This window comes from Armigeres subalbatus, chromosome 3 (genome assembly GCF_024139115.2).
Source record: "Armigeres subalbatus isolate Guangzhou_Male chromosome 3, GZ_Asu_2, whole genome shotgun sequence".
NCBI classification, from domain to species: Eukaryota; Metazoa; Arthropoda; class Insecta; order Diptera; family Culicidae; genus Armigeres; species Armigeres subalbatus.
In genome coordinates, this window is record NC_085141.1 from 63983056 (window position 1) to 64008560 (window position 25505).

The window sequence follows — 25505 nt, forward strand, 5'->3', positions numbered from 1 at the left end:
TCGTTGTCACCAGAGGCCGATAGCAACATAAATTCGGGATCGGAAGTGGGGCTGGGTCGGCCACACTCTACGTAGGGGCGGAAACGAAATCTGTAAGCAAGCATTAGACTGGAACCCAGCGGGACATCGCAGCAGAGGCAGACCCAGTGGCTCATGGCGGCGTAGCCTCAATAAAGAAATAAAAGAAGTCGACCGAAATCTAACCTGGCAACAGGTTAAAGCGATAGCCGGGCAACGCTCAGGATGGAGATCTTTCATGTCGGCCCTTTGCACCACCGGAGGTGTACAGGATCCATAAGTAAAGTAAGTAAGAAATATATAGATGAGCGAAGATAAATCCTCTGTCTCCAAATGAACTGTCAAACGTGTCTCCAAACGAGCATGACGTCACGATTTCAATGGAAATGTTAAGGGCTGTGACGTCATGTGCGCGTGTGCACGGTCAAAAAAATCGACTCAGCCATGCTTTCGCTCATCTATAGATTCTACTATCTATAGGTGCAATCTGCAGGAAAATTCAACAGCTGTTCGATGTAAACATAACGTACACTCGCAAAATATTTTACTCAATGACTGATGCAAAAAACTGCAACTTATAAAAATGTCTCAGATTACTGGAAATTAACATTAAATTCCTTATACTTTTCAGATAAAACTTAATGTGTGAGACATCGAATCAATTCTCGGGTACTTATTCAAAAGGACGTATGTGATTTTGTAAACAAAGATTCAAACGTCGATTTGTCCAATCTGATAGCACTCTCACGCAAACCATCACCACAGACAGGTAGGGGAGGCCTTCGGCTACCTGTTAGTGGTGTCGGTTTGCGTGGGAGAGCAATCATATTGGACAAATCGACGTTGGAATCTTTGTTTACAAAATCACATACGTCCTTTTGAATAAGTACCCGAGAATTGATGTATTTAGGTGCTCAATTTCCGTAGTGAACTGAAATTGGATTGTAAAAGTCAGTAATTACTTACTCAGAAATGAGTGAAGCAAAGCGCAACCCAACAAACATTGGAAGCTGAAGAAGAGCTTGTTTCGTGGCAAAAAGGCCTTTTCAGCTGAAAAACTAGCTTGTTCAGCTGAAATTGTTTGTTGGGAATACATGCGCATGTGCCACCAAACACAAGATATATATTTTATTTCTTTCCCGACGACTAAAACAAAAGATATTTTAGTTACTACACTGAACCCAAACTCAATCTTCAAAATGAATGTTTGGTCATTCACGGCGTTCGAGAATCGCATCCATCTGTTTACATATGACGAATTCGACTGTATGCTTAAACTCTGTTTAATCGTAACAAAATCATCCGTAATCCATCTGTGGTTATTCTCCTTTTTGTTATGCACTTTCATTCACTTTTCGTTTTGCTGTACTGTGCAAGAATAACATTCAATAAACGGATGATGAGCGATTTCTTCGTGCCCCACAATAATTATCATTCGCTTTTGAAATGATTTTTAGATGGTCTCTTTCGTACCGCTTGCAAGAGAATATACTCCGCCATTAGATTTCAATTGTTTGAAGCGTGACGATGTCATCGGAACTTTTTGATAACACTATTTTAGCAAAATCATGAAGTTGTTTTATAAAATGAATAAGAAAAAAGCACCTGGTTCTAACCTGAGACTCTACAACATGTAAGTTAATTAGAATATTTAGAATTACCCGCAAAAAGTGGAAACCTGATGATAATAACGAATGAAATTATTTTTCAGATTCGTGATATTGAGTGGTGTTTCTGATTCAACTGGCCACTTCGGAAATAAGAGGTTGAACGAATGCCGAGTCCCGAATTCAGCTTGATTAGTGGAAGTGGAAGCAGGAGAACGTTGAGTGATGTGGAGGATCCAACAATGATCGAGCAAGCAATAGGGAACAGAGCTTTTGTACCGGAATCAGGGACAGCTGCAAATATGTGCCCATTTCGTATTTCCGGAAGCTACACGACCGCTGTCGCTTCGAATCCTAAGTGAACACTCGTTTTGCAAATTTGATTAGGCAAATTCATTAGTTTTAAAATCATTACCAAATACCTGCATTGCTTATCCTCATTCCTCAATTTATGTTTGTACTGGAGATTGTGATGTGAAAAATAAGTATTATGTAAATATACATACAATGAATGCAATAAAAATATGATATAAAACTTGTTTATTTTCATTTTATTAACATTGATTATTTTAGCACGAATCAGCATGGTGTAAATTTGCTTCCTCCCATTTGGAATCGGAATTTTCTTCCCTTGATACTCATAATAAAATTAGACAAACATAATCTCACAAATCATTCGTATTCTGTTTACAAATCATTCAGTCAACGTATGATTCACATCCAAAAGCTTGTCATTTATTGTATGCATTCATCGAATGGAAATCATCCGAAATTTGAATGACGATCGTAAAGGGGCGGGAACGAATCACTTTTCACTAGGATGAAGTTTGGGTTCGGTGTAGATAAAGATGGTCGCTTCGGTTCCCTTTGTTCTGATATGTCCGGAACATGTTGGATACCAAGCTGTCAAATCGTATGGATTTTCCTTCTTTGACATTTAGCTCCCCTATCCTCGCCAGCAAAAGATGTTCTGGACAGCGACAATCTTTATCTGGTAACTAAAATATCTTTTACTAAAACACGCACTGCACTTATTTGTACCATGGCTACTGCAAACTCCCTTATACAAGTTGCTTTTACACAATAAACAAACTTTTCTCACATTCTATTAGCGAAAATTATTTTTGTTGTTTTTATGCTGTAGTTGTTTAAAAAACTGTTCGAACTCTTTCGAATGCCATTTTAACGTTTTCCGGAGACTAGTGCTATGAAGAACAAATACATTTGATCAGATCTATGCTACCGCTGTATTCCCGGAAAACGCCAGGTTATGCAGTGTAAGTTAAACTGTGACTCAACACATCTGTTTTAGTTTCACCAACATTGTCATTGTTCTTACCAGCTACCTGGTGTTAGGTGAGATACTAAACAGGCCTGACACGACGGCCCTCCGACATTCATTTCGAAAACTCCCAGTCCTCCACGAGCATCGTCCAGGTTTCGTTTCCATAGAGAGCAACTAGTCCGGTTTTGTAGCGTAGAGAACAACTAGAAGCGTTTTGTAGATACATAGTCAGTTTGGTACGGCGGCGAGCTCTATTCGATCGGAGCGTTTTGCGGAGTCCAAAGTACGTACGATTTCCTGCCATGATGCGTCTCCGAATTTCTCTGCTGGTATCGTTATCGGAGGTCATTATTGAGCCCAAGTACACGAATTCTTCAACCACCTGGATGTCGTTACTGTAGTGATGGATAGAGTGCTTATAATAGTAACCATAGGAGGCTTTGGTTTGTTAGAAATGTCAGAAGAATAGAATTGTAAATCAGTCTTCCAATGATTGTCAAGAAGGATAGAAGCAGGAAATATGAAAAGACTGCCATACTCATCCCCGGTCACAACATTGGCGTAGTTGAGTCTCCCTCTGCCGGGAACGTGGAACTATGAAGCAATTCAGAAGAAATTCGAATGGAATCAAAAAAATGAACCTGGTGTCTTCAGAAACAATATACCTAATTCAAGTCAAGGCTCTCTGTGTTTACTGAAAAATGACGGAAAGTGGGGAGTAGTTTGGCCTCTGAGTTGTAGATTACCGTGTGGCTTTGATAGTGAACTTTAATTCAGGAACTATAGAACTCCAGTAGACGTTATGCTGTGATAGAGAAGATAGAGGCAACAGCCAAAGCCCGATGGGAGTTGATACAGAGTTGCTATAGAACTGTCTAAAACAAAAGCCTTCAAATAATAGCCAACACCCAAAATAATAGCCAGAACGAAAACAGAACAATGAGGATGATTATCCAAAGGTCGATAGAGATTATCAATATATCCTGTTTTTAAGACTCTTTCGTTGACATAATAATCGGTTTGGGCTTACAATTTCCTTGAGAATGAGAAGTTGAATGATGGCCATTGTATTGGAAAATATTCTACAAAATGTGTCATTTGTTTCACTAAATGAAACCTGGAATACTGGCTTCTAATTACAGACCTATGTCAAACAAATACTACCTCGGTTTTTTCAACGATAATAATATTCTTCAGGAACACAGGTAAGTTAAAGCTGTGAGAAGCAAAGTACCTGAATGATGAACGCACACCGTTCACCTTCAGTACCACAGTTCTAAGCCTTCTAAGCTTTCATCTATGAAGCAAAGTTAACTTCAGATAAGTCCGATTGAGAAGGCGGAATATCTAGGTAGTTGACACTAAAAAAATAATGATGGCCCCTATTAGGGAAGTCAGAGTAGTTTTATGATGGTTGGTCCAATTGAGAAGGTGGAGAACCAAACAATCAAACTAGGCTCTGCTGGAAAAGGCATTGTGACCTTTTGACAAGTCCGATAGAGAAGGCGGAATAATCGTAGACGGAGTATTGAGTAATGAAATGGTATTCTTACTTAGCTATGACGAACTACAATGAAAATATTAATCAATATTGATCATATTATCATAGAGTCGATAGACTATGGAATAAAAGAAGTGTTTTAGTTCTGATAATGATAAAGAAGTCTTCGTTGCAATTTGAAAGATTTCAAGACTTGTTTGGATATGAGATTTAACATGCGTAACATGCATCATATATTTATCTCAGAAACAAGAGTTACATGTAGTTGCAGTAGTCATGCACCCAAAAGAAAGAATACGTAGACATCCAGAAAGATTATTATCATTATGCCGACGATTATCACAAAGATGACAGAGTACCTGTGACCGTTTTCCTAAAATGAATTGGGTCAAGTTCACATTTTTCATTAACACACTAATTTAAATGATGGTCACTGTAAAGTAAAAAAAAAATGTCCATACATCAGAAACACTAGTAACAAAATAACACAGTTAAAAACATGTGTAATTCGGATTTTTTTAAACATTAACGTTGCTCGGTACTATGATTGTTGATGATAAAAACGTATTTTTCAAATTTTGGTTCTAATGAATTCTGTTATAATAGGATTGATAATTATGATGAGCATAACGATGAATTTATAATATACTAGCAGAACTAACCCAGCAAGAAAAATTGGTAATTGATTTTAACTTTCAAAATTTAAAATGTATGCCGTTTCTACAATGAATTTAATCATGACAAACGAGCCTTTAACTCATTTTTATTTATTTAGATTGCTATATTCTATGAAATAGAAGAAAATAAAGAGATTAGAGAAAGGGAGTAATGTAGTGATGGATAGAGTGCTTATAATAGTAACCATAGGAGGCTTTGGTTTGTTAGAAATGTCAGAAGAATAGAATTGTAAATCAGTCTTCCAATGATTGTCAAGAAGGATAGAAGCAAGAAATATGAAAAGACTGCCATACTCATCCCCGGTCACAACAGTTACCACCAATACAAACTCGTGGTGGGTGACTTACGTCTTCTCTTGAACCTCTTCCGACGTGCTGGTGACTAGTCTAATCCCTTAAGCTTCGCTTTTCAGTCTAATGTAGGCTTCCTCCATGTTCTCAAAGTTTCGTGCCATAATATCAATGTTGTCGGAGAAACCAAATGACTGTACGGACTTGTGTGTCCCTGACCTTCGTATTGCTCCCTCCAAAGTGATGTTCAATAGCAGACACGAAAGAGCATCACCTTGTCGTGGAGGAGGCGAATGAACCACGAGTTGCATCAACTGTTGGGAGAACCATCCACCGTTCACACCACGAAAATCGGAAGACTGCGGTGGGCCGGGCACGTAGCCAGAATGTCGGACAGAAATCCGGTGAAAATGATTCTTGACAACGATCCGACGTGAACAGGAAAGCAACAGAAAGCACGCACGCCAAGTAGCGTGGGATTGCATCGTGTGGTGCCTCACCTCTGTCTTCCCCAGTGATTATCTTTTTTGTTTATGTTATTGTCATCGGACATCGGATAGTCTGGATACCGTATCGAACGATAACGGCCAACGATGCATAAACTTTGCAGCCTCCCGCGGAATGGTAGTCCTAAGCACCTTCTTCCCCCGCAAAAATATCCACAAGGCCACATGGAAATCACCTAATCAAGTAACGGAAAACCAAATCGACCACGTTCTAATCAATGGTAAATTCTTCATCACTAACGACATCATGACATCACGAACGTACGCACTTACTGCAGTGCGAATTTTGAATCCGACCACTACCTTGTTGCAGTATGTCTGCGCTCAAAACTCTCGACGGCATACAACACGCGTCGGAGTCGTCCGCCGCGGCTAAACGTTGGGAGGCTACAAAACGGTAGACTAGCCCAAGACTACGCGCAGCAGCTGGAAGTGGCACTCCCAACGGAAGAGCAGCTAGGCGCAGCATCTTTTGAAGATGGCTGGAGAGATATTCGAACCGTCATTGGAAGCACCGCAACCGCTGCACGGTGTCTGCGGATCAGAGAAACGACTGGTATGACGGCGGTGCCCACACATCATCTATTTATCGACTTCAAACCCGCATATGATACAATAGATCGGGATCAGATATAGCAGCTAATGCACGAAAACGGATTTCCGGCCGGATAAACTGATACGGTTGATCAAGGCGACGATGGATCGGGTGATGTGCTTAGTTCAAGTTTCAGGGGCATTCTCGAGTCCCTTCGAAACGCGGAGAGGGTTACGGCAAGGTGATGGCCTTTCGTGTCTGCTATTCAACATCGCATTGGAGGGAGTAATACGAATGGCAGGGATTGACACGAGTGGTACGATTTTCACGAAGTCCGTCCTGTTATTTGGTTTCGCCGACGACATTGATATCATGGCACGTAACTTTGAGAGGATGGAGGAAGCCTACATCCGACTGAAAAGCGAAGCTAAACGGATTGGACTAGTCATCAATACGTCGAAGACGAAGTACATGATAGGAAGGCGCTCAAGAGAGGTAAATGTAAGCCACCCACCACGAGTTTCTATCGGTGGTGACGAAATCGAGGTGGTTGAAGAGTTCGTGTACTTGGACTCACTGGTGACCTCCGATAACGATACCAGCAGAGAAATTCGGAGATACATCATGAAAGGAAATCGTACATACTTTGGACTCCGCAAAACGCTCCGATCGAATAGAGTTCGCCGCCGTACCAAACTGACAATCTACAAAACTCTGATTAGACCGGTAGTTCTCTACGGACACGAGACCTGGACGATGCTCGTGGAGGACCAACGCGCACTGGGAATTTCGAAAGGAAAGTGCTGCGTACCATCTATGGTAGAGAGCAGATGACGGACGGTACGTGGAGGAGGCGAATAAACCACGAGTTGCATCAGCTGTTGGGAGAACCATCCATCGTTCACACCGCGAAAATCGGAAGACTGCGGTGTGCTGGGCACGTAGCCCGAATGTCGGACAGTAATCCGATGAAAATGGTTCTCGACAACGATCCGACGGGAACAAGGCGAGGTGCACAGCGGGCAAGGTGGATCGATCAAGTGGAGGACGATTTGCGGACCCTCCGCAGACTGCGTGGTTGGCGAAGTACAACCATGGACCGAGCTGAATGGAGAAGACTTTTATGTATTGCACAGGCTACTCCGACCTTAGTCTGGTAATAAATAAAAATAAAATTATGTTATTGTTGTAAACCAAAACATATAAAAAAAATTCCAAAACACACAAAAAAAAAACTATTACATTATATGAATATTATTTTATTTGCTCTTCAACAAAATGCTATCATTTCCCACATTTAACAACACTCTCTAACAAGTCGCACCCAGACAGCATAGTATCCGATGCGAGAACAACTTTTCCGCCGGTTAGTTTCTCAACGAGCTGGCAGGCAGCTACTTCGGCATAGGTAGCGCCCCCTATCACAAACACCAAAATCGTTCGGACCTTCAGAGGCAGCAACTGATTAACCTCCGCTTTTGCACTGGTTATAGAGAGCTCGCGTATCGTTTTGAGGCCGAAATTTTTCCCGGATAATTTTAACCGTTCCAGGTGGCCGATGCGGCTGTTCAAATCTTCGAAGCTAGTTGCACTCAGTATCATGTGGCAGAGTTGAGCGATCAACGGAATGTAGTTTCCGTTGAACACATAGCTGGGACACTGCTTTTTGCCGGTGGATGCAGACGTCGGACTACTCGGTGAAACCGTCGGCTGACTAGCGTCATTTGTATCCACAGGTAGTAGCTTTAGTTTGTTCGCTTCAATTTGGAATGGTGTTTTGAGAATAGGTATTGAGATTTGTGATAACATTTTAGCTTTTGTTAGATTGGTTGTGTCGGGAAACAATTTAGCTTGGTATAGGTCATTGAACACGGTGAGATGCTGGTATCCAAAGGCATTCAAATAGGCGGTCATGAGTTTAGTCATGTCTTCGCTAGTTAGGCCTATCGTCACATGATAAAGACAGATTAATCGAAGCGTATTGTACTTATGTACATCAGCGGCAAGCAATTCATCAATATAGGCCATAATTTGCTTTCGATTCGTATTGGTCAGGATGCTTTCCTCGATGAGTTGAAGTTTTTCGAAATTTGCGCCGATTTCTTCCATGATGGTTTCACATAAAAGAAGGTGCTTGAAAAGTTCTTTTTTCTGTGCCGCAACCTTCGGTAGTTTGTTAGTGACGTAATCCTTCATTTCTGAGAGTTTCATGTCTTTTGAGTACAATTTTCCTTCCAGTCCAAGGGCTTTTGCCTGCGCACTCAGAAGTCCTATGACTTCCGAAAAATGACGATACCGATTTTCTTGGTAAATAAGATCCTGTGCGCCATTCATTCTTAGATTTGTTGTCCCTTGTTTAGATGATGTATGTTTTTCATTTCGAAGAATTGCTAACTTACCATTTTGGATTTTATTCCCCGTTGGCTCAACCGTCAATGAACCCGAATTATATTTATGTATTTCTAGCAATAGCCCAGAATAGATAACCGGAGTTAATAAACACGAATGATAATCTTTATCTCGATCAACTATCAGCATTGCACTAAAGTCGGAAGTGTCCTTCGCTTCGCCACTTTTCACCTTTCGCCCAGCTTCTATTTTTTGCATCATTTGCAGAACGCTTTCAGCATTCTCGCCCATACTAAACAATAAGTTGGGCCTTCCCATTACCATGTTGAAAATCCTCAGGCTCTGGGCAATCGCTCCCAATAACGAACCATCTTTTTTGACGTACACGTCAGCGAAAACGCTCGGCATCTCAAGGCTCAAGACTCCTTGGTCAAGTGATATAAAGTCCCATTGATAGCTGTACAGATCAACCAATCCGTAGAGACCTTCCTCTTCCAGCAAGTGGTCGAAGCTGGCAAGAACCTGTGGGAAGACCATTACATGATATTCCCGACTGTTCCGTTCTGTTTCCGAGGTCAGTAAGCTACTCGATGCTTGACTTTGGTAGCTGTTGATTTGATCTAAGGCACTCTTGAACGTCAACAGGTTGTTGGTAAGAAAGTAGAGAATCTGTTTCCGTTTAGGTGGTGCATTTTTGGGATCGAATTTGTAGATCTTATCGATTCCTTTTTTCCTGAAAATAAGAATAAGCGTATTCAGATGTATTTTGAGAAAACTTTTAAAATATACCTTAACCAGGATGCCCCTACAACGTTTTCTAATGGTTTTATCAAGGCTTGTTCAATAATCAGATCCTTATCTAGTGGAATAGAACACAGAATGTTTTGAAGCTTTTCCTGGGCTATTTGACGAAAGCCAAGAAGTTTTTTGTCCAGCGTTGTATCCATTTCAATAAGCCATGGAAGCTTAGAGACATCAAAAATGAAAAATCAACGAAAAATGTTCAACGCAACTTATCTGAATGTGTAAACAAAGATTTAAATGTCAATTTACGAACAAACAAACTCACACCAGAGTGTACACGCTTATATCAGTTTACCTATTTATGGGTACTTTAATCACCCATATTTGGGTATTGCACACATTGCCCTTATTATGGGTGAAATGTACTGATAAATTCAGTAAATTTCACCCATATTATAAGTCAAATGGATTCACAGATATATGGGTAAATTGATTTACCCATATTTGGATGAAAATAAAAACATTTGGATCAGAATCGCAGACTAGTGTAGCTCGCAGTGGAACTCTTACTAAAAATCTAAAGTCGTAAATCGGCAAACTGAAATTACGAGGAACAAGTAAGTTTAAATAATACGTCTCTTTGAATTCCATGATGATATTCCATCTTAATCACTCTACCTATAGGAGAAAAATCAAAAGCCATGGAACCGACCAGTCCAACATCACGGAGTTTGCCGCTGCAACTGAGAAAATTCAACAAGAATTGTGCTGTGCAATATGCGCTACATCTCTGTACTCAAACAGGTGCACTTCCTGATCAGCAGGTTCTCTGCTATCTGCAAATTAACCAGTTATTGCCTCTGCGAAACAAACACCTCCGTTCGGTTTGGAAATTTGGCCGAGAATTTGGCTACACATAACGATAAGTGAAATGGGATAAATATCGCACAATGTCCCTTCCTGTTTATACTCAGCGGACCACTTATCAGCACCTTATCACCCTGAGGGTCGCACTCAAAATCCATAGTAAAGCGAAACAGAGCATGTGGTAGCACCAACGGAAAATATAGCTCTTGGAGCCTCCGAAGAATTCACCTTCTGAAAGCCTCCGAACCATTGATTTATGGACCATTACTTCGTCATCAGGTAAGTTTCAATTAGGTAAAATTTTCATCTCTACAATAGAATTAATGATAAATCCCTTCTCCTCCAGACGTCAGGCGTGTAACGGCTATGAAAAAAACGAGATTTGGGGCTGAGACACGTGCACAACGAGAGAACCCGTTTCGTCGCTCAGCAAGCGAGAATATCCGGTAGCTTTTCGACGGCACCAGTAATTGCTGAAATAAATGCGACACCTTTTGTTCTCGGTACGATGGTCGTGAATCGTAAAATGCGGTCATACATGTTAAATATAATAGAACCTAAAGTCTGATAAAATGTGCTTATAACTTTTATTGATATTTTGAATAAAATTATTTAATTCTTTGTTTATGAATCAGAGGCTATTTTATGAGATTCATGAAAAAAGACTTTGAAATCACCCAAATATGGGTGACATTTACTAATAAATTGCTTCTGTTTAAGTACCTATATATAGGTAAACTGGATTCACCCATAAATTGGTAAATACCATTTCACCCATATCTAGGTATGTGCACTTTTTGGCGATTTTAGGTACTCTTCACCCATATTTGGGTGAACTGAACTAAGCGTGTATGTAATTAAGAGTGGCGACATGCACGCTTATATCAGTTTACCTATTTATGGGTACTTTAATCACCCATATTTGGGTATTGCACACATTGCCCTTATTATGGGTGAAATGTACTGATAAATTCAGTAAATTTCACCCATATTATAAGTCAAATGGATTCACAGATATATGGGTAAATTGATTTACCCATATTTGGATGAAAATAAAAACATTTGGATCAGAATCGCAGACTAGTGTAGCTCGCAGTGGAACTCTTACTAAAAATCTAAAGTCGTAAATCGGCAAACTGAAATTACGAGGAACAAGTAAGTTTAAATAATACGTCTCTTTGAATTCCATGATGATATTCCATCTTAATCACTCTACCTATAGGAGAAAAATCAAAAGCCATGGAACCGACCAGTCCAACATCACGGAGTTTGCCGCTGCAACTGAGAAAATTCAACAAGAATTGTGCTGTGCAATATGCGCTACATCTCTGTACTCAAACAGGTGCACTTCCTGATCAGCAGGTTCTCTGCTATCTGCAAATTAACCAGTTATTGCCTCTGCGAAACAAACACCTCCGTTCGGTTTGGAAATTTGGCCGAGAATTTGGCTACACATAACGATAAGTGAAATGGGATAAATATCGCACAATGTCCCTTCCTGTTTATACTCAGCGGACCACTTATCAGCACCTTATCACCCCGAGGGTCGCACTCAAAATCCATAGTAAAGCGAAACAGAGCATGTGGTAGCACCAACGGAAAATATAGCTCTTGGAGCCTCCGAAGAATTCACCTTCTGAAAGCCTCCGAACCATTGATTTATGGACCATTACTTCGTCATCAGGTAAGTTTCAATTAGGTAAAATTTTCATCTCTACAATAGAATTAATGATAAATCCCTTCTCCTCCAGACGTCAGGCGTGTAACGGCTATGAAAAAAACGAGATTTGGGGCTGAGACACGTGCACAACGAGAGAACCCGTTTCGTCGCTCAGCAAGCGAGAATATCCGGTAGCTTTTCGACGGCACCAGTAATTGCTGAAATAAATGCGACACCTTTTGTTCTCGGTACGATGGTCGTGAATCGTAAAATGCGGTCATACATGTTAAATATAATAGAACCTAAAGTCTGATAAAAATGTGCTTATAACTTTTATTGATATTTTGAATAAAATTATTTAATTCTTTGTTTATGAATCAGAGGCTATTTTATGAGATTCATGAAAAAAGACTTTGAAATCACCCAAATATGGGTGACATTTACTAATAAATTGCTTCTGTTTAAGTACCTATATATAGGTAAACTGGATTCACCCATAAATTGGTAAATACCATTTCACCCATATCTAGGTATGTGCACTTTTTGGCGATTTTAGGTACTCTTCACCCATATTTGGGTGAACTGAACTAAGCGTGTGTGCCGCATTTGACAGGTCTCCTGCTCGTTTGGAACACGATTTTGTATGGGAATGACAGATGAATTTTGTTCCAATTCTGACAGTGTCGCCACTCTTATGTCGTTTTCGTTTTTGCGGTGTAGCTACACTCGTGCTACACTTTTGCACCGAAAATGTTCGTTTTTGATTTTCGTGCTACACCACACTGAAACTAAGAGCGAAGTAATTTTAACCATGGTCGTGTAGTAAAAATAACAATTCTGTGTATTGCTAAATAAATTGATAGATCTTATTAATAACAACATTGTTGTTAAATTCACTATGTTGTCATGACATATTTTACTATGCCCATAGTAAAAAAACTGCTACTCCTGTCAACTTGATATTTTTTTTCAAAGCACTCAATTTTATTCACTCTGTGCTAGCAAATTTTAGTTCATTAATTATTTATATCATATAATGATGAAATCTGTGCACCAAAAGGCAATCAAATTGTAGTAATGGATGCAGAGCAAATTGATGGTTTGTATATAATCATGTTTCAGACAAAATTTATCCTCAAACTTCGTTCCTTTTTTCAGCCCGTGACAAAAACCCGGAGCTCTGGAAAATGTTCAGTGGATTCATCAATTTATTATATTTTTACCGGTAAGATTTTTGTTGTTGCATTGAATTGTATTGAATTCATATGTACTTTTCCATAGAACATGGCGTAATGACGGATTTTGTGATCATCTCAGCGGCCAATGATGCGGCCGTGAACTCGGCCGTGAAGGATTTTTTTTCGGTGACGAGAAAAAAAATGTAGCAACGAGATCCGAGGACCGGTAATTCCGGTGTTTGCATCCAAACAACATCTCTCGTGAACACCTTCTCATATTCTGTCTACACAAGTTACTTTGACTTTCTGAACAACAATCTCGGATGGAACGAAAACGGAAAATTGGGACCCAGTTTCATAAAATGCACCTGCGTTAAAACAACCAACATAGCGAACACCAGGTTTACCGTGGTTGACCAAGTGGTCGAATATTACAATACGAATGGCAACGTCAGATATTTTACGATTTTACTAAAGTATCACGTAGAAAACTTTACCATTTCTACTATTAATTAATCTCGTTATGTAACTTGTTGTGCAATAATTGCAATTCGTAAAGAAAAAATAAAATATTATTTGTGATTTAATCATTGTGTATATTAGTATTACCAAAAAAAAAAGAGACAAACGAAAAATTTCCATTAAAAAAAACTACTGCGTAGTGCAGTTGATTTTACCGCACAATTATTATTTTAAATGCAACAAATTGTTATTTTTTTAACCTTTTAATTCAGTTTAAATAACCATGTTTCATGGTAATTTTGACATTTGTTTGTACATTTGTCGCCATGGTAAAATTCACTACAGATTATGTTTGAAATGAACGCGGTATGTAGTCTGCACAAATCAATTGGTGCTGTGCATTTAAATTGAACTATCAATATGGTAATTTTTACCACAATGCTGTTTTCAGTGCAGTGTAGCATTTTTCTTGCACTGAAACAAGCAGTGTAGCACCAGAAAAAATCAGAGTGTGCCGTGTAGTGTAGTTTGTTTTCAATTTTTTCACGTTGTTATTGTTTTCTTTTTATGGTATCCAACAGGTATCCATAACAAACAAACCCAACTGCACTCGAAACGTTCGTTTTTGCCGTCCAAAATGCTGCACCAAACGGTGTCGCTACACCTCAAAAACGAAAACGACATTAATTACCCCATAAAAAATTTGACAGCTCCGAAATTTCACGATCATCCGACGAAATCGGGTGCATACCAAATCGTCCTATTTTTACACCGACGACGTCGATTGTCGTAGGATAAATATTTTCGTCGCCAGATTCATTGAACGATTATAACGTGAGCAATCGGTTGCCTATTTCATCGGTAAAATAATCGATTGATTGTGTACTTAGTGCTTATTTTGATAGATTCATGAACAGACGAAATCGAATCCCCGTGTTCATAAACATAGAGTGAAAAAAGTAAGTATTTGGTATTTAATAAAGTGAGGATGATCTTTTTTCTAACATTTTCGTGACATTTTCCGGAACATCATAGAAGGAAGGTTCTTCGGTAGTAAGCGATTAATAAAGGTAAGTGATCACTTTTGATTGATATTAACATATGTTTCTGATTCCCAGAGGAATTGAAATGTTAGAATACAAACCATTGCCAAAATCAACAAAAATGCAAATGCTACAAATATGCGATTATGAGTTTTTTTTTATATCATAACATTTAAGTGTTCATAGACATGGCCAGCTTCGTGGATGGCCACGTACACAAGGGCTTTTTTGCAGTTGAAGAGGACCTGAGGGCGCTCAATGTTCAGGGCGATTGGAAGCGATTGGCCCAGGATCGAGTCCAGTGGAAAAAAATACTTAATTCGGCGTAGGTTCATCGAAGACCTGTAGCCCATCAAGTAACAAGTAAGTAAACATGGTCTCATACAATTTCCGCCGGATTTCAATTCCCTTTTATTTTAAAAAGTTTTGATTTTCCGCGATGAAGAATTCGTGTATCTCGCCACTTTGAAAATACATGAGGATAAGATCCGCGTACCAAATTTCCGAGGCGTGAGACTATTCCAATCCAGAAATATCCCCAGATAATACCATAATTTCTGCTTTTTTACAGAATCATGAAGTTCCTGCGATGCCACCCGATTTGATAAACCAATTAATCCCCCTATTTCGTCGGATTCCATTATTTTCCACATCGATGAATTTATAGATTTAATCTGATTTGCTTAATGATAAAATTAAATAAACCGATTAAACACCATTTTTCGTCTGATTTTATTATTTTCAAAACCGATCAATCCACAGATTTAATATGATCTGCTCCATGATGAAATGTATTAACCCGATTAAATACCCTATTTCATCCTGATATAATTATTTTCCGCATCGATCAATCTATAGACTTAGGCTGTGAACCATTCCACCGATTCGTTTAACTTTTAGTTAAAATTTGATACTTCGATGGTTATTTTCCCATCGTGGTTAAAATTTTACTCCGAAGCCGACCCATTTGAGTTTTGACAGATTGGTAGTTATTCGGAACAAATTGATTTGGCGCCAATTTTCTCGCGAACAAAGTTTAACTATTGAACTGTCAAATCTAACCATGCTCCGGAGCAGGGTTATTTTTAACCATGGCGAAATAACCATCGAACTGTCAAATTTTAACTAAAAGTTAAACGAATCGGTGGAATGGTTCACAGCCTTAGGCTGTGAACCATTCCAGCGATTCGTTTAACTTTTTGTTAAAATTTGACAGTTCGATGGTTATTTCTCGGTGGTTAAAAATAACCCTGCTCCGGAGCATGGTTAGATTTGACAGTTCGATAGTTAAACTTTGTTCGCGAGAAAATTGGCGCCAAATCTATTTTGTTCCAAATAACTATCAATCTGTCAAAACTCAAATGGGTCGGGTTCGGGGTAAAATTTTAACCACGATGGGAAAATAACCATCGAACTGTCAAATTTTAACTAAAAGTTAAACGAATCGCTGGAATGGTTCACAGCCTTAATCTGATTTGCTCTATGATTAAATTTAATAATTCGATTAATCACCCTATTTCGTCTGATTTCAATAGTTTCCATACCGATCAATCTATAGATTAAGTCTGGTTTGCTGTATAATAATATTTAAAACCTCGATTAATCACTCAATTTTGTCTGGTTTCGTCACACATCATTGAAATCGAAATTGACCTATTATTCACTCGCTATAGTAGACGTTAGTCTACCGATTTCGTTTGGCGTCGCGTCAGTTGTAACCCCTGTAATAATCCCATAAGGCTCGGTGAAACAATTTATAAATTCGTCGAGAATAAAATAGGTCGATCCTACCGACGAGAACCGATTTAGTATGGGGGAAAATCGGGAGGATTTTTTATGGGGTACATACACTCTGACTCACACCACTGACATATGAAGTGAAGAAGGTGAAGAAGACGTAAATATAACACGGAACATATAAATATAATTTTTAAAAGGTTTTCATTAAAAATAATAATCCACTTAGCGTTGGTGGTGCCTTTCTCGCGCATTATAAAAATAAGAAAACCACATAAAAGAGGTCCAAACTCCAAATAGCACGTTGAGGGGATAGGTTTAACTTTTCCATCAATTTATATCTATTTGCGGTCATTTGAATCTGTTTTTTTATCCGGAGACGAGCCAGCCTCGGGCTGAAAGTCTCCTTAGGGGCCATCCACAAAGTACGTCACGCTCCTAGGGGGGAGGGGGGGTTCCGAGCAGCGTGACGACTCTTACAAAAATTTTAAAGGTTTAATACAAAAAGTGTGACGAGGGGGGGAGGGGGGGTCGAAAATCGCCGATTTTTGCGTGACGTACTTTATGGATCTTCCCTTAATAAAGACACAAAAAAAAAAAAAAAAAAAAATCTGTTTTTTTTCCAATGGGTTACTTGGTTTTGTTTATTAACGCATTTGCCCAAAAGTACACGCGGCGCTCCTCAGAGGAAACGACGCACCTCGCTTATTGCTGCCCGTATACTCGATTCTTATGGGGAGATAACATTGCGGCGTTTCCTAGGGTGCGGTTGATCTTTTCGAATGTGAAACGCCGCGTGGAATTTTATGCAAATGCGCTTTTGGAAACATTGCAACAGCCGCGCGGTGTATCGTATTGACCGTATTGACAGCACCCTTTAATATTGTCAGATTTTCTGGATATGATACACTGCGCGGCGTTTGTAATGTTCCCAAATGGGTACTTGCACAAAACTTCACGCGGCGAATGACTGTCGAAAGGTACGGCCGCGCCAAACGATACACCGCAATGCTATTCACCCATAAGAATCAAGTAAACGGGGTGCAAAAAGCGCGGCGGTACCTCTCATGAAGGGTTCGCCGCGTGCAATTTTGAGAAAATCAGGCAATAATACCTCTGGAAACGTTTGCACCATTGATCCCTTCCAACAAACCCCCTGCTGCGCTACGATGGCGAGTCCACGGCCTTTGAGCACATCGGCTAGTATGCGTGTGCTCCCGATGAAGTTGAGAGATTTGCAGTTCCACAAACCGAGTTTCCAATCGCCCTTTTTCTCCGAATTTCTCTGCTGGTATCGTTATCGGATGTCACCAATGAGCCTTAGTACACAAATTCTTCAACCACCTCGATTTCGTCACCAACAATACAAACTCATGGTGGGTGACTTACGTTGTCCTCTCTTGAGCCTCCTCTGGGCACGTTGTATTCGCGGCATTTCTGCAATACCTGACAAACGGCGAACACTGGATCTGCGGTAGAACGTTCACCTATAAATCCCGATGATGAAAAGATGATTATTTGTTGATTGTTCGTGCTTCCAGTATTACGGTAATACATTTAGAATTATTTATCTAAAAACTGTAATAGTTTTGCCTTTCTCGTATCCAAAGTAATACGTAAAGGCTATATTTGTCTGTGGCTATATGTTCGTTCCAAACACGAACTTTTTAGGGTCTGTCTCATTTGGAGAATTAAACTGAAATTAAACTTAGAAGTGACATTTCAATAATTATCGAATAACCCTGCTCGCAGAGCATGATTACTTTTGACAGATATCGAATCATTTTGCATCGATGTCTTATTGGAATTGCTGGGTAGCACCAGCCATTCTTATAACCGGGTTATTTGTTAATTTTCGAACTGTCACTTTTAAGTTTAATTCTCCAAATGAGACAGACCCTCAATAATTATCAAATAACCCTGCTCGCAGAGCATGATTACTTTTGACAGATATCGAATCATTTTGCATCATGTCTTATTGGAATTGCTGGGCAGCACCAGGCATTCTTATTACCGGGTTATTTGCTAATTTTCGAACTGTCACTTTTAAGTTTAATTCTCCAAATGAGACAGACCCTTATAGGAGTCCCGGAGACCCATAGTGTTATATACCGATCGACTCAGCTCGACGAATTGTGGTGATGTCTGTGTATGTGTGTATGTTTGTGCGCAAAATAATCTCACTCATTTTTCAAGCACTAATCTTTAACCGATTCGATCGTAACAAGTTGCATTCGACGCATCATTTCCTATTGAAAATTGACCGGATCGGACTATGGGCTCAGAAGTTATGGCCAAAATTCTTTTTTTTCTGCCAAAGTGCGTAGAAATTACTCACTCGAAAAAAAAAACGAGAAAGGCACCATCACCGCTAGGTGGATTAATCTGGGTCTTTAATTCAAACTTAACTATTGGCCGTGGAAGCACCATATTTGACGCAGGTCCAAACTTGGCGCACTTTCATATCAAATGATTCATAAGACTTATTTTCGCCAAAAACATATCAAAGAATCGAGCTAGGCCCGAGCCTAGGCCTTATTTGCTCTTTTTCTTTGCATATACCGTGAAGTACCCTAATTTCGCGCAATTATGATCTGACAAAGTTAAAACGTCCATTAAAAATCATATAGTGGCCATTTGGAAACATTTGCTTCTGCATCACGTAGTAGAAGGATTCTAGGTTCTCAAAAAAATGTTACTTGCAAATTTTGCTGCTATTTAAAAAAATTGGAGTTTGAATCTGAGACCGTTGTATGCTCCTTATTTCGCGCATGAAAATAGGATAGTTCCTAATTTCGCGCAAAAGTGTTCCTAACTTCGCTCATGTTTGGAACTGAATATCGTTATTGGTTTGATGAAATATAATCAATTGACCAATAGAAGCATGCATCCATTGTTCAAAATATGCAGATAACGGTATCAGACGGCTTCAGTGACCCATTCTTTAGTCGAAATGGTATGTACCTATATTTCGACCCTGGAGGTTTGCTTAGATTTTACTTCATGAATTTTAGTTGACACAAGTCATAATTCCTAAAATATCGTTTTCTTCTGAAATACAAACCAGATTTTAAGAAAAAAGGCATTGTATGAGCAATGTTTAGCTGTTTTTTTTACGATTCTTTTTTAAAATTTTGCCACAAGAAAATGTATTGATTTTCATACGATTTATACTTTTCGTATAATGAAAAAAAGTGTAATCTGGTTTCGAACCTTCTACGTCGTGATTAGGATGCGTGTGATCACACCACACGCCCACCGACGCTTAAAGGAATCGTTTTGTTGGATATCTAATAAGGCCGATACAAATATTTAAAAACAATTATGTCTCCCCCCCCTCGGAAATTTTTGCCTCAAAAAAATATTTGCAGTTTGCAGACTACGGGACTTGAGCTGTAACATCATTGTCGCACGTCACTAATGTTCCAAGATTATTCTTCCACCGCTTCAAATTTTTCATCATGCAGCACCATTTCGCTACCACCACTAATAAACCCACGTTGTACTTCGTTTCGCTGGTACATATTAATCGTGAGCCCAATCCTCGCTGTCTCCCTGTTAAAAGGCACAAAAGCCTCTTCCATGGAACGGCGATCAATCCCGATAATATCGATATCGTTCGCTTAGCCCAGGAACATATGCGATCTTGTGACAATGGTACCGCTTCTTTGCACACCAGCTCTCCTAATCGCTCCCTCGAATGCTATGTTGAACAGTAAATTTGAGAATGCATCACCCTGCTTCAATCCGCAACCCTTACGCTTGATTTGAGGTAATGCTTAGAAACCTCAATCATACTGTTAGGAAAAGCCATATGTATTTATTTTATTTTAAATAAGTCTCTACTACTTAGGTCTTAGAATATTAGTCTAGTCCGGCTCATGGTTTTGAGATTCTGGCGAGAAAATAATATTATATAATAAACTAGCGAAAGAAACCCAGCTTTGCCCGGGTGTTGCAAATGTCACAATGAACTATTTGCAGCACCGCACTCTAGATCAATTTCCGTGCGTTTGTTTTGTTTTTCTCAACAGCTGACCCAAAATTGTATTCTAATGATTTTTTTACATTTCCCCGTTAAATTCATCAACCTTTTACATATACAAACCTTGCGGATCCCAAAACGAATCGATCACCCCATTCGCGAGTTAAATCGTCAGGAAGGAAATCTCAATTCATTTTTATTATATAGAAGATTTAAATCATTCAATTCAATTTACTATCTTTGTACGAAATTCTAACAAGCCAAAAAAAATGAACACATTTTCAATTTGTTACTCTGTCGCTACTACTACTACAAGCTACTAGTCGGGCAACCCTGAATAGGAAATCAAACAAAAATATGCCTGGCTTTCTCTTATAAGCTTCAGTTTGTGTTAATAGTTTTGTGTAATTGATTAAATGTATATAGACTTACTTTTACTTACTTATGGATCCTGTACACCTCCAGTGGTGCAAAGGGCCGACTTGAAAGATCTCCATCCTGAGCGATGCCCGGCTATCGCTTTAACCTGTTGCCAGGTTAGATTTCGGTCGACTTCTTTTATTTATTTATTGAGGCTTCGCCGCCATGAGCTTCTGCATGGGTCTGCTTCTGCTGCGATGTCCCGCTGGGTTCCAGTCTAATGCTTGCTTACAGATTTCGTTTCCGCCCCTACGTAGAGTGTGGCCGACCCAGCCCCACTTCCGATCCCGAATTTCTGTTGTTATCGGCCTCTGGTGACAACGACGATGGAGCTCGTTGTTTGAGATCCAGTTGTGAGGCCACCAGGCCCGAATTATATACCGCAGGCATCTGTTAATGAACACCTGCAGCCGTTGAGTGTTCTCCACTGATACACACCATGTTTCGCTAGCGTATAACAGCACAGATTTCACGTTAGAGTTGAAAATTCGTATTTTGGCGCGTTCACTTAGCTGCCTGTTTTTCCAGATATTTCTTAAACTCGCAAAGGCAGCCCTTGCTTTCTAGATCCGTGCGCCTATGTCGATCTTGGTACCGCCGTCTGACGCCATTTGGCTACAAAGATATTGGATGCTTTCAACATTCTCCACTGGTTGCCCGGCTACTGTGAAACTGAAAGGAGTCACCGTGTTTACATCAAACGATTTGGTTTTGTTGACGTTGATGACTAAACCTGCCGAGGAGGAGCGATCGGCAAGGTCGTTGAGCTTACTCTGCATATCAGAGCGCCGTTGCGCGAGTAGTGCAACGTCATCCGCCAATTCGAAGTCGTTTAGGTGCTCCATGGTTATAGGCTGCCATAACAGCACGCGGTTTGATTCACGGTCAATCGCATCTACCAGAATCTCATCGATTACAATGAGGAACAGTAACGGTGATAGAATACATCCTTGCCTCACACCAGCTACGACCCGGATAGGGTCGGACAGGACCGTGCAGCACTCTACACGAAAAGGCCTCGTACTGTGCTTCGATGAGGCCGATGATTTTCTCAGGAACCCCCTTGCGTCTCAGGGCGCCCCACATATTCTCGTGATTGAGACGGTCGAAAGCTTTTTCGTAGTCAATGAATACCAAGTAAAGGGACTCTTGGAATTTGTTGACCTGCTCCAAAATGATGCGGAGCGTGACAATATGGTCCACACAGGATCTTCCGGCACGGAATCCGGCTTGCTGCCGCCGGAGAGTCGCATCGATCTTCTCCTGAATCCTGGCTAGGATAATTTTGCACAGAACTTTGAGAACGGTACACAGCAACATAATGCCTCGCCAGTTATCGCATACAGTCAGGTCACCCTTTTTGGGCACCTTCACTAAGATACCTAGCATCCAGTCGACCGGGAAAGTTGCGGTGTCCCAGATATTACGAAATAAACGATGCAGTAGTTGAGCGGATGTCATGGGGTCAGCTTTGAGCATCTCGGCTGATATGCGGTCGACCCCTGGGGCTTTATTCGATTTCATGCTTTGGATGGCTGTTTGAATCTCTAGCAGTGATGGAGCTTCGGTATTGACACGTGTTATACGTCGGATCCTAGGCAGATCATGCCGAGGTGGTGATGGCCTGGTTGGCACTTGAAAAAGTTGTTCGAAGTGCTCGAACCAGCGTTTCAGCTGGTCAGTTGGGTCGGTCAATAACTGATCATTCGCGTCTTTCACAGGCATCGTTGCATTCAACTTCGCCCCGCTTAAACGTCGTGAGATATCGTAGAGGAGGCGAATGTCCCCGGTTGCGGCGGCTCTCTCTCCTTCGTCGGCCAGAGAGTCAGTATATAGACGGGCGCTCATATTTTTCAGATAGGGGAACGGTTTGCCACTTCATCCCATAGCTCCTATTTCGGTCCCATCAAAAACAAAGCAATGGAAAGGAATTTGGTTTGTTTATTATTTTTGTGATTTTTTTCAGCTGTGAGCACGCATGTTGACAAAAAGAAGCGACGAATTTGGTGCCGTATTTCTTTGTTTAGCGATGAGATGGATATATGTACATTGAGATGGAGATCGGAACAGTTCCCCTATATCTCGCTTTCACGTAACATTTGCATATTGGTAGCTTCAACGTTGTTCTACAAGAGTTCATATATAGGTCGCGTTCTTTGTATCCTACTCAGTTTATAGATTCAAAATATCAGATTATCAAAGAAAGTGATCAGTTCAATCTAAGTTAATTGCCTATTTTCCGGATATTAGACCACCCGACTTGGACATTAATGTACAAGGTTCCGAAAACTCAGATGTGAATATGTACATTATGTGAAAGTTTATAATTTGAAAAATGTATTGGAGGTAACTACTTTCCTTCGATGGGACTCGAACGCACTAAACCGAACTGGGGGTCGTGGGTTCGAGTCCCATCCAAGAAAAGTAGTTACCTCCAATACATTTTTCAAATCATAAACTTCCTCATAATGTACATTTTCATATATGAGTGTTTGGAACAAAGAATGTGATGTTTTGATTACAAATGCGACAGATCATGGTAGGCTGGTGACGTAATGAAATGTCAAAGTTAAGTCTCCTGTGAATATATGTTTTGACATGATTCGTATACCTAATTGAAAAGGATTTTGATTGATGTGCAGGGTACTTCAAACTAACAAAATACTTACATGCCACATAGAATGTACCCAAATATAGATACCCCGAGGGAAACTGGTTGTTTTTCAATGTTTTATGTGGACCGACAAAATACAAGTCCATTTCTAAAAACTGATATCAGTGGTTGCAAACGCAGTGAAAAATGCATAAATTGACAAAAAAATACTATAGTGCAGGAGAATTTCTTTCGTAAAAGAATCTGCGATTACTCTTTCAGAACTTTTTTTTCTATTGTTCAATCACAATTAAACTTTCATGTAACAATTGAAAGGAAAAAAAATCATTTATGGCCAGACTGACCTCCCATACCAGGCACTCTATAGAGGAACTCACCGTCGTCATCGTAGAAGCAATCGTCTAACTGATACGTAGCGCCTCTCTTATACAACTTACGAGGTATTTGTATGTTCTCTCGGATGTCAGGTTTTAAAGGCATGGACGAGTCTTTTACATCGGACGATACCAATTCCGTTTCATATTTCTTAACATCAATTAAGCATTCACGGCTCGAAGTAGATGACCCATCTGAGTCATTGTAGTTTTCTACTTGACCTGGTGCCACATCATAGTCTCGTTTCAGCTGTCGTAGTGTTTTGGGATGCTTGTCGATGATGTCATTCATCACGAACATGTCCTGGTTTGAAGACCTGAGAGGAATTTTAGGCATGTCAAACTCGGTTGCATTATCTTCCGCACCGATACGCTTAACATCCTTCTGGTCCGATGCATTCGCGTATTTTTTACAACTTGTTATGATCTGCGCGAACTCCCCATCTCCTCGAGTATGTTGCTGTATTTCGTAAATGCGTTTATGCTCAACCTTCGGTTTTTGCACTTCTTGAAAATTACGGTGCACAAACTTGTTTAAATGTTCTGCAAAACCATCATCTATGTTCTTGATTCTATCTGATTTGAAAAGCTCCCAGTTCTCTTTTACAGCTTCGTCGTGTCTTTGAACCCGATCGGCATCGCGTGGTATCCATTTGGATTTGATAATCTTAACAACAGTGTACCGATCCGCCGGAAAACTTTCAACCAGTTTATCGACACTCCATTCCTCCGGATCAAAATTATGTAGGTAACGTATTTGCTCCTTCTCCGACCAGGTCAGAAAATTGAGTTGTTTGGTTTTGAAGTATTTATTCCCGACAATCCAACTCTGCAGTCGCTCTCGATAATGCTGCGTTTCCTGCTCATATTGCTTGTGTGATTTGTGTACTTGACTGAAATCGACATCGTCCAACTGTTCCAGTTCATCCAAGTTCGTCTGCAGTTGGTCTCTGTTCAGCAGAGCCATTTGGCGGTCGACACCAGGATTACGACCACGGCGGACATAGTTCCGGGCCAACGATTTCTGCTTATTGTAGGCAAGTTTCAGGATTGAACGAAGCATTGATTTTTGGGGACGATTTGTTTCGCTAGGCGAAATGGAAACGTTTGACGGCACTGTCTGCAAAATATAATTACGATAGTTAAATAAATAATTTATTATAGTCGTCACTATCACGTTTGTTTTGAATAAATAAACAGAGCGCAGCACAGCAACGAAAATCCAGAAGAGGAGAAAGTCAAATAAGAATTTATTATAGTCTGGCGGATAAAATGGTGGGGCGGGTGGGGCTAAATTACTTTTCTCGCGTAACATATGATTACGGCTTATAAACCAAAACCTTGATTTTTGATTTTTTTTTTTACCATAAACGATTGCTTTGTAAATGATTCTTCATGCTAGGTAAAACTCCGTTCCTGATATCTCTTAAAAAAACATTTATTGCTATTTTGAGTGAAGGTCTCGTGAACCATTCGCACCATTGCTTGCTTTTCGGCCCTAATCATATGTTGCTCGAGGTTTGTTCATTATGATTATACTTCTATATAATTGGGCTTATTCTACGAGTGGAGTGACGTGAGATTGCTCGAATGACGTGAGAAGAGTCGTATAGCCCCATTTGAATAACATGGTCACCTCACGTGAGAATTGC

General features: G+C 40.0%; 2 protein-coding genes and 2 long non-coding RNA genes across 4 annotated transcripts; 2 read left to right on the forward strand and 2 right to left on the reverse strand.

Annotated features, from left to right (window-relative positions):
* Positions 1–7669: 7669 nt before the first annotated feature.
* Positions 7670–9814, reverse strand: LOC134225619 (vacuolar protein sorting-associated protein 33B). Its single transcript, XM_062705826.1, has 2 exons — positions 9559–9814; positions 7670–9502 (listed from the first exon to the last, which is right to left on the reverse strand). The coding sequence occupies exons 1-2, from the start codon at positions 9714–9716 to the stop codon at positions 7705–7707; spliced, it is 1956 nt and encodes a 651-aa protein (XP_062561810.1). The 5' UTR covers positions 9717–9814; the 3' UTR covers positions 7670–7704.
* Positions 9815–12825: 3011 nt separating this feature from the next.
* Positions 12826–13733, forward strand: LOC134227780 (uncharacterized). The gene is made up of 3 exons (XR_009983755.1): positions 12826–13139; positions 13199–13265; positions 13322–13733. It is a non-coding gene; the product is annotated as an uncharacterized LOC134227780 (long non-coding RNA).
* Positions 13734–14189: 456 nt separating this feature from the next.
* LOC134225233 (uncharacterized) lies at positions 14190–15435 on the forward strand. Its single transcript, XR_009983203.1, has 4 exons — positions 14190–14639; positions 14716–14750; positions 14901–15086; positions 15295–15435. It is a non-coding gene; the product is annotated as an uncharacterized LOC134225233 (long non-coding RNA).
* An 8299-nt stretch (positions 15436–23734) lies between these two features.
* Positions 23735–25121, reverse strand: LOC134223923 (uncharacterized). The gene is made up of 2 exons (XM_062703147.1): positions 25031–25121; positions 23735–24973 (listed from the first exon to the last, which is right to left on the reverse strand). The coding sequence occupies exon 2, from the start codon at positions 24914–24916 to the stop codon at positions 23804–23806; it is 1113 nt and encodes a 370-aa protein (XP_062559131.1). The 5' UTR covers positions 24917–24973; positions 25031–25121; the 3' UTR covers positions 23735–23803.
* Between the last annotated feature and the right edge of the window lie 384 nt (positions 25122–25505).

Bases quoted from the DNA above. Each gene is read 5' to 3' on its own strand.
- LOC134225619 (XM_062705826.1), bottom strand. From the start codon at position 9,716: ATGGATACAACGCTGGACAAAAAACTTCTTGGCTTTCGTCAAATAGCC. The intron at 9,503-9,558 runs GTATATTTTAAA...TCTTATTTTCAG, and splicing joins GTAGGGGCATCCTGGTTAAG to GAAAAAAGGAATCGATAAGA.
- LOC134223923 (XM_062703147.1), bottom strand. From the start codon at position 24,916: ATGCTTCGTTCAATCCTGAAACTTGCCTACAATAAGCAGAAATCGTTG.